This window comes from Eptatretus burgeri, chromosome 18 (genome assembly GCF_056783735.1).
Source record: "Eptatretus burgeri isolate ZD-2024b chromosome 18, Ebu_testis_v1, whole genome shotgun sequence".
NCBI lineage: Eukaryota > Metazoa > Chordata > Myxini > Myxiniformes > Myxinidae > Eptatretus > Eptatretus burgeri.
Window position 1 is genome coordinate 45,995,619 of NC_140978.1, and position 10,000 is coordinate 46,005,618.

The 10,000-nt window shown below is 51.1% G+C and overlaps 1 protein-coding gene across 1 annotated transcript in view; it reads right to left on the reverse strand.

The window, feature by feature from the left end:
- Positions 1–10,000, reverse strand: part of LOC147009030 (uncharacterized) — a 120,706-nt gene that overhangs the window by 41,593 nt on the left and 69,113 nt on the right. Inside the window, exon 2 of the mRNA XM_085864173.1 lies at positions 2,309–2,473. Within this exon, the coding sequence (XP_085720299.1) occupies positions 2,309–2,473 (165 nt within the window). The remainder of the gene's footprint in view (positions 1–2,308; positions 2,474–10,000) is intronic.

Genomic DNA, 10,000 nt, shown 5'->3' on the forward strand with positions numbered 1-10,000 from the left:
CGTCGAAGCACTCACGCACACACACCATCCCGGCGAGTAATATATTTCACAATATACGAACCATCCCACGCCTCGAGCACCGTGACCTTTTATCGAGAACTCATTTTGTGCGGTTTTTCAAAAATTGATCCAAATCAATCGATGACCGGTGGGAGTTCTCGCTCCACAACTCGGACTCGGGGACACACACACACACACACGAACACAAACACACACACACACACACACACACACACACACACACACACACACACACACACACACACACACACACACACACACACACACACACACACACACACACACACGTATTGTTCCATTGGAATGTCACTTAGTCGAATTAGCGATTGTGGTTTCGGCTCCTCGTGCTGTGGCTGTGAAAAGCATCTGTCAATCAGTCCGGCGACAATCCCCAATTAGCGGATTTTTCTCACACACACGGTTCTGAAACCGCCTCCTCGGCTTCAGCGGCTTGCTCAAACCATGCTTGTGCGGGCACGCTGCTGGGATCCACAACGTCGGGTTCAACTCGTCCCCCATCACGTGGACCATCACCCCCGAAACACAAAATCTCGAAAACGCAGCCTTTTCCCTCACCCCTCCCCCCCACAAAGTGCTGGTGTTTCTGGAAACCCCATCGTACAATAAGCCATCCGCATATAAGCTAACGTTTACGATGACTCTACTACCATGACGACTACTGCTCCGACTTCAACAGCCCCCAATTATTCACACCTTCTTGTGTGTTCGGCCAAGGAACATTTTTTTGCGCAAGTCTTTCATGAACCGGCTGGTCGGGCTTGACGTTCATCTGAGGATGGCACGAATTGGTGATCGGTTAAGGGTGCCGGTGATAACTCACCTCCTCTTCATGAAGGATATCGTGGAATCTTTAACGTACCAGCAGAACAGACCCCCAGCTTAACGGCCACGTTGATGCCTCGCTCCGCATATGAAACACCAGGATGGCAGTTTATAGCTGCGTCGGATTCAAACCTTGGCGAGACAGCTTAGTGGGGAGTGTACATCCCTGCAGGCCATCCTGCCAGCCCAAATGTGAACCAATATGCACACCAACAAATCACGCATCGCATGGTGTGAATGACTGTGCTCCCTCACCTGGTCTCTGTTTTCTCGGACATGAGACGAGGCCTGACGTGTGCTTGTTCTCTTTTGAAAATGCAATTTAAACACATTTTGTTTATCATAATACAGGACAGGTATAATTAAACCTCCACATCAAACGGTCTACCAGCCATGCTGCATCCATGCTCGGAGTTAAATATATTCAGGAACTGTGGGTAATATTTCCTTTTAGGCACCGAAGCTACTTTATGTTTAATTTTTTTTAATTTATGATAACTATGTTTGTGAAAATTATCACTTGTTTAACTTTGCAGACGTCGTACCCGTATGTTTAACTTTACAGATGTCATACCAGTGTGTTTAACTTTACAGATGTCATACCCGTGTGTTTAACTTTACAGATGTCATACCCGTGTGTTTAACTTTACAGATGTCATACCCATGTGTTTAACTTTACAGATGTCATACCAGTGTGCTTAACTTTACAGATGTCATGCCAGTGTGTTTAACTTTACAGATGTCACACTTGTGTGGGAGAACATCGTGCAGAATGGTTGCATCACTGCCACAGATTCGCAAACATGACACCCCCCTCCTCCATACCAGGTGATATTTGTGCTTCTGGGATCATGGAGGAGAAAAAGGTATCTCTTACACATTGTAGAGACTTTGAATTACCCATATTAGGAAGTAGAAAGATAATGGCTATTGATAGACACTGGCAGACAAGGTTAAAACAATGCACATAGTCATGGGATTTTACATGAATCAGTCCATTTGAATAGTTGTACATAGCACAGGTTAAACAATAGAGTTCAGGAGTCACTGGTTATTCCAGACAATGAAAGTGTGTAAAATGCATGGAAATGCAACAAACGTGACATATGCACAGGATCCGTTTTGCTTGCTCAAGGTATAATGGTACTGAAATGGATGGTCGAGTTGATACTGTTTATGTTCCCCTATATGTCCCATTGGAGCAGAAGATGAAAAAAAGGCCACCAACCTACCTGAGGATCAACAGGGCCCTCATATCAGCCTTCAGGTAGAGAAAGATTCCCAAAGCCTTGATCCCCACAAAATCAAGGAGAAAGGTGAGTATGTAGGTGAGAATCTGGTGATGTGGTGCACACTATTGTGGAACACTCATTCCATAAAGCTGTGAATAAGACAATGCATGGACTGCGAACAAAGACAGGGTAGTGCAGAGTAGCGCACTTACCTTTGAGCTATCTGTAGTTTGAGTTCGTTTTCCCCACCGAACTACAAAACTGTTCCATTGTTCATCATTTTGTACGTCGCCTGTAGCTGCTGGTTGCGTCATTGCTGGGAGCACGGTTGTGCTGCTGATGCAGTGCCCCCTGTCACCAGTAAGCTGGTACTCATTCTGCAGACCGCGGACAGATGAGAGGCTGAGTCAACCCACCTGGTGTTAATTCACAAAAGGGTTCAAACTCAAGACCAAAGATCTTAACCCAGTAACCTTAACCATTAAGCCAACACCAGGCAATGGTGCTTTGTTTGTTCCATTGTTGCTTTGCATGTGAGACTGGATCACGAGGTGCACCATTCCTGGGATGGATATTAAACTGGGCATCCCATCTACAAGCTTTAGTTGATGGATGTAAAAGATCCACCGGGATCGTTTGTGAAGAGTGGGCGAGTTATCTCAGGCACCCTGAACAAATTACAAATTCCTGCCATAACTTGTAGGGGGCACTGCAAACACATCATTTTCAGGGGAAAGTTCCCCATCAGTACTGCACCTGACGGAAACGGACATGGACCAAAAGTCTTATCACTGGTTTGATATGCCTCCTCATGATTTTTGGTTCCGTGTTTGGAGAAATCCCTTGACAACACTCACAGACAGTTTGGTATCACATGTATTGAAAATAAACAAATATATATGTATATATTGTTGCGAATTCGCGCCCGCCGGCGTGCGAGCGGCCACGTAACTCGAATCGCGGCACGTCGCCCACTGGACGGACAATTCCGTCGTGACCCTCTCGGACTAACGCCGGGAACTAGTCACGGGTGGGCCTTTCGGCCTCACCACGATCGTGCCAATCGCCCCCCCCCCCCCCGCGTGGGATAGGGTTGTTCGCCAAATTCGACCTACCTAAGTACCCACACGGAGGGTAGACCGGGCGATCGCACCTCGCCGCAGGTCGACTTCGGACACGGGCCACTTTAAGCGACCCGTTCCGTACTATCGGGATAACCGAGCGGTGTTATCGTCAACCTCGATGGTTCCGATTAATTATTGGGCGTATTTAGCCCACGACCAACCCTTTACGTGAAGTAAGATGGAGTTTCAATTAAAGAAAAGACGAAGCGAAACGGGAAAAACAGTTCAACATAATTCACATTTATTCCGCGGCAAACGGAAAGCATACATATACAATTACAACAATTATGCACCAAAAGCAAATGTAAAAGAAACACAACAATTATGCACCAAAAGCAAATGCAACAAAAGAAACACAATGCAGATCTACTACCGACTACGCGAGCACACGCCAACACTTACACAGTTTTACTTTACAGACGGCGCCGACAACACATATACTCCAAAGCAAAAGAAAAAGGGCCACCCTCTACGACCAGGGGGCAGACGAGCCTGGGGCTGAAGCCGCGTGGAGCCTACCCGTCTTGTGATGAGCCGCAAAATGGCGGCGGTGCCCCGACTCCGCGCTCCTCCGCGGGTTTCGTTGGCACTGCCTGGAATGGGGTGGGAACGGGGCCCTCAGCGCGGGGGGAAACAGGGTGGGGGTTGTTGATGCTCTGGGGAAAGAGGATAGCTGGCTTGCTTGGGTCCCGCGACGAGCGACTCCACTGCGCCCTCGACCGCGTTCCCGGCTTCTCCTCTCTGCAGCTCCCCGACAGACTCCGAACCCTGACAGACCGACTCTCCTCCAGACCCGTCTTGACTGCTGCAGCCACACTTCGCCGCCACCGCCGCCACAACTCGCCCGAGCCCGAAACAGAAAACCTCTACTCAATTTGCCCCGCGCTCGGCGCTTTATAGTGCGACAGGAGAAACCATATGCAAATTTCCGGATCAGGATGAACTCGGGGGCGGAGCCACGCTCGCCCATTGGACGGAGGAAAAGTGGGCGTGAATCATTCCTGATCCTCGAATTTGCATATAGCGATTCTACTCCGACGCGCCTGGAGGCGGGGCCAAATCGCCCCGCGCTTAATGATTGGACGGATCGGAAGTGGGCGTGAATCATTCCTGATCCGACTTCCCCTCGGAAAGGCCGCTCTTTGTACCCGCGGCTCAGCGCGCGCCCCGCACGAGGCCAGGACAGCCTGTCGCTCGGCGTTCACAAGCGGCGCGGGAATGGCCGCAGAAGGAGGAGAGGTGAAGGTGGTGGAGGATTTATTGTGGAAGTTGGTGTCCATGGCGACGCTTGGAATGGCGGTGATGCGATGGTTGCGAGAGCGAGTTGTGACGGTAAAGGTCGTGGCTGTTGGCGTTGTTGTGAAGCGACGTTGCGGTTGGTGGTTGTTGTGTGATGGCGGTTGAGACGTGGTTGGTTCAAAATAAAGATAGAACAGAAAAACGGCTATCATAAAGGGTCGCAGCCCGAATGAATGACATTTATTCCCTCTAAACAACGGGTTTGGGGCTAACTACACATGTACTTACAGAGATATCTCACCTACGGGACCTGAATGGTGGTTTGCGAATTTCCTCAACCACAACAAAACAATATATATATATATATATATATATATATATATATATATATATATACATATTTATATATGTATATATATATATATATATATATATATATATATATATATATATATATATATATATATATATATATATACATACGTATGTGTATATGTGTATGTACATATATATTGTTGCGAATTCTGGCCCGCCCGGCGTGCGATCGGCCACGTAACTCGAATCGCGGCCGCTTCGCCCACCGAAACGGACAATTCAGTCGTGACCCTCCTGGGACTACCGCCAGAAACCAGTCATGGGTGGGGGGTTAACCTCACCACCACCCAGTCCGCAGTCCACCCGCGCGAGATAGGGTAAATCGCCGAAAGTCGATATACCTATGGTACTCGCACGGGTAATCTGCCGAGGGATGGGAAACACGCCACAGGCCGACTCCGAACACGGACAGCTTAAGCGGTTCGTTCCGTATTACAGGGATAACCTCGCGGAGTTCTCGTCGGCCTTGACGGTTCCGATTAATTACCGGGTGTTTTAAAACCCACTATTAATCCCTTACGTGATGCAAGATGGAGATTCAACAAAGGAAAGGACGCAGCGAAACGGGGAACAATTGGACAAGCACATTTTTATTTCCCACACACAAGCACGTATATACAGCCATACAGTAATGCACATATAAAAGCAAGGACATAATGCAGAGCTACAGGGTCAGGTATGGGAGCATGTGCCAGAACAGCGCGTCGCTGCGTCCACTTTCCGCCGGTACTCCAGGGGCCTCCGTCTGGCCATCCCCCAGGAAGATGCCAGGCCCATCCCCATCTCCTTGAGATGATGGTCAACCTGCTGCAACCACGAGGCACGTGGTCGGCCCACTGGCCTCCTCCACTCATGAGACTCCCTCGCTGAGAGAATCTGGTGAGCAGGATCAGCATCAGGAAAACGATCCACATGTCCATACAGCCGCAACTGACGCTCACGGACTATGCAGGTAACAAATCTCATCCGAGTCTCTCTCAGCAACCGCTCGTTGGACACAAAATCTGACCGGCGATAGCCAAGGATTCTCCGAAGAGACCTGGTACCAAAGGAAGTAAGTCTCCGTCTCAGATCCTTGGTCAGAGTCCAAGTCCCGCATCCATAGAGCAAGACTGGAAGTACCAAGGACCTGAAGACTCGGACTTTCGTCCTCCCGCACAGGTACCGGCAGCGCCACACCCATGATCCAGTGAATCCATGACTCCCCAGGTCCGACCCAGACGTCTATTGACCTCTTACTCGCAGCCAGCAGAGACATGAATATCACTGCCAAGGTAAGCGAATCTCTCCACGACCTCAACATCCTCACCGCAAACAGACACAGACAGGACAGCAGCATCCAAGATGTCACCGAAAGCCTGGATCTTAGTTTTGACCCAAGAAACCCGTAATCCCAGCGGCTCCGACTCCTCATTCAGCACCTCAAGGGCCCCCAAAAGGATGTCTAAAGTCTCCGCAAAGATGACTGCATCATCTGCAAAATCAAGGTCCGAGATCTTGACATTCCCAAACGATGCACCGCAACTTGATCTTTCCAACATCCTCCCTAAAATCCAGTCCATACAAGTGCTGAAAAGTGTGGGGGCCAGTACACATCCCTGACGAACTCCAGTAACAACTGGAAATAAGTCAGAGATGGTACCACCACACTTCACAGCACTCTCAGTACCAGAGTAGAGTTCAGACATCAGATCGATCAGTTTTGGTGGCACCCCACAAAGACCAAGAATCCTCCAGAGGACATCCCGATTCACTGAATCAAACGCTTTACAGAGATCAACATAGGCTGCAAGCAGCCCCTGCCGAAACTCTCGTCTGCGTTCGGTGAGGACACGAAGGGCAAGGATACGGTCAATCGTTGACCTCTTTGGTGTAAAGCCTGACTGCTCTGGACGCTGGTGCTCAAGCAGATGGCGGCTAACCCTATCAAGAATTATCCGAGCAAAGACCTTGCCCGGCACTGAGAGCAGCGTCACCCCCCGGGTAGTTGTTGCAGTCTTGGCGATCACCCTTCCCTTTCCAGAGAGGGACAACAAGGCCCCTCTTTCAGTCAGTTGGGATGATGTCTGTGTTCCAGGCAGAGCACAAAACTGCATGCAACGACACGAGTGCAGCATTTCCACCAGCCTTGAGAAGTTCGGCATGGATGCCACAGATCCCTGGAGCTTTGCCCCGTTTCAACTGGTTCACCGCACCCCGTGTTTCCACAAGCGAAGGTGGACCACAGTTGATTCGAGGGTCAGCAACAGGGATTGTAACACCCTTGACGTCCAACTCGACAGCTGGGGGATCAGCCTGGTACAACCGCTCAAAGTAACCGGCCCAGCGGGCTTTCACTTCAGACTCCTCTGTCAAGAGCCTACCACTCTCTGCTCGAACTGCAGTGCTCCGAGGGATGGGCTTGGATGAACGCAATGCGCGAATTCCCCTGTAAGCGGGACGAGAATCACCTGTCCACAGGTGATGCTCTAGCCCCTCACAGATTCCTCGCACATAAGCCTCCTTGTCCACCCTCAGTGCACGTCCAGTTTTATGCCTCAGCTCCCTGAACAGCTCAGCTCTGCCATTCAGCCTGGCCCTGCGACTCTGGTCAATGGTATCCAGTGTCCCTTGAGAGACAAAATTCTTCTTTGCCCTGCGGTGAGCTCCAAGACATCCACCGGCAACATCAAGGACGGTGGTCTTGAAGGCGCTCCACAACTCTTCAGGACCCCCCAAAGCACCCAGACCCCCCAAGTGTCCACTCAGCCTGTTCGCAAACTCTTCAGCTACTCTCTCATCCCTGAGCTTGCCAACATCCAGCCTAGGCTGGGATGGTAACAGTCTCCAGGATTTAAGGTGCAGCTTTAGAGTTGCTACAACAAGCCTGTGGTCAGTATTGAGAAACTGAGCACTCCGGTAGACCCTGCAGTTCTGGATCATCCTCCAACGACCGTCAATGAGAACATGGTCAATCTCCTTTGCCACACCGCCAGCGTTGGAATACCAAGTCCAGCGATGAGCTTGTGGGCGCTGAAACCATGAACCAGCCACCCTAAGTCCATGACTTCTTGCAAAGTCAAGGAACTTAGTGCTATTCTGGTTCATAGTTCCTGAACCATGGGGACCAACACACACCTCATAACCATCCCTATCAATTCCAGTCGATGCAATGAAATCCCCCAAGACTAGAAGTGTATCTCGTCTGGGGCACTGTTCAACCACAGACTCGAGTGTGGCGTAGAATGCATCCTTCACGGTGAGATCACTCGCCTCAGTCGGAGCATAAACAGAGACCAGGGAAATGACACCTAAGGAGTGACGAGTCCCTAATCTCATAATACGCTCGTTGACCAGTGTTACCTCAATTTTCATTGGGGTCAGCTTATTGGACACAGCTACAGCAACTCCTTGGGTATGGTAACCATCAGAGCGACCAGACCAATAGTCGGTGTAACCACCCACCATTATCTCGCCGCAATCCGGTCTCCGAACCTCAGAGAGAGCTGCAATCCCGATGTCCAAACGCTTGAGCTCAGATGATAACAGACAGGTGATCATCCTCTCTTAGGGATAGGACATTCCAGGCACCCACCCGAAGGGACCGCCTCAGGTTAACCCAAGGAGACCGCCGTCTGGTGGACGACACCACAGCACCACTCCGACACACTCTCCCGCAATCTGACCCAGGGATGTTAGAGCTACAACCGAATATAATTATTACACAGGGACACTTAAACAGTTCTACTTTACAAGACTGGCGCCACACACACACATTTACACCAACCCCAAAAGAAAATGGAAGTGCAACATCCTTGAGCGTGTCGAGTCCTTCCTTTGCGACCGCAACTCCAGGCCCCTCCGGCGTGGTCCATGAGCTCGTGCCACGCATTGCTCGAGTGGTCCGCTCGAGAGTACGGACGGGGTTTTGGGGAAACGGACGGGGTTTGTTTGGCGCTATTTTCCGCGCTCGCTCACGGGGGTCCCAGGGCTCACGCGAGGATCAAAGGAGCAAGGCCAAACGACGACAAGACGAACCCATCCGAACAAGAACCCGACAAGAAGCCCCCTTTTGTAGCGCGGGGCCCCGCCCTTCACCCCGCCCCGTTTCTGGCTCCACCTCCCTTCTGGAAGCTTCCCAAAAAGGGGCGTGCCCTCTTGTTCTCCCCTCCCCACGCCGTGCGGGGGGCGAGGAAAGTCAGTCTTGGCTCGGGGCCAGGGAATTATTCCCCCAAAATCAGGCCCCCACCTTTTTTCACCTTTGACCTCTGGCCCAAATCGCACCTCCCCCATGCCAAAGCGTGGGAAAAGCAGAAGGGAAAATCTCACAGGCATAGTTGGTTTTCTTCCCCCCATGCCGTACGACGAGGGAAGAAAGATTCGGGCGGGAGATGCCCCTTCGCACCACGGCCGCCACTGCCACTCCGCCCTCCCATCCGTCCCGCAGAGATCGTGACCGCACGGTGCTCGATGAATGGTGAGTGGCGAAGATGTGGTAGCATAGTTGTGGAAGGTGGCGTCGTGTAGTGAATGGCGTGATCGTTGAGATGTTGGTTGTGGCGATGTTCGTTGTTGTTCTTGCACCAAATTAACAATAGCCAAAGAAAAACGACTAACTGAAGAATCGCAGCCCGAATGGATCACATATATTCCCTCCATACAACGGGTTTGGGCTAACGCACCGAGCAGTGAGTGCAAATCGCAGCCTTTCCGAGGGAGAATTCGGATCAAGAATGCTACACGCCCACTTCTGATCCGTCCAATCAGCAAGCGCGGAGCGGCTTGGCCCCGCCTCCAGGCGCGTCCGTGTGAAATCGAAATATGCAAATTCTAGGATCAGGGGAGGTTCACGCCCACTTTTCCTCCGTACAATGGGCAAGCGTGGCTCCGCCCCCAAGCTCATCCTGATCCGGAAATTTGCATATTGTTTCTCCTGCCGGCCTATAAAACACCGAGCGCAAGGCGAATCGTGGCAGAGAGTTTTGGCAGAGAGTGAGAGTTTTGGTAAGAGAGTCATCGAGCAGAGTGTGGCAGCAGCAGAGTGTGGCAGAGAGTGGAGTCGGGTGGCGAAGGCACCGAGTTGGGTTCTGCAATCGGCTGAGGAGAGTTGGGGGAAGAGGCCAAGGAGCTCGGGTCCGAGGCGAGAAGGACAGCGGTCGGCGATGAAGTTGCGGCGGGAGATCGCTT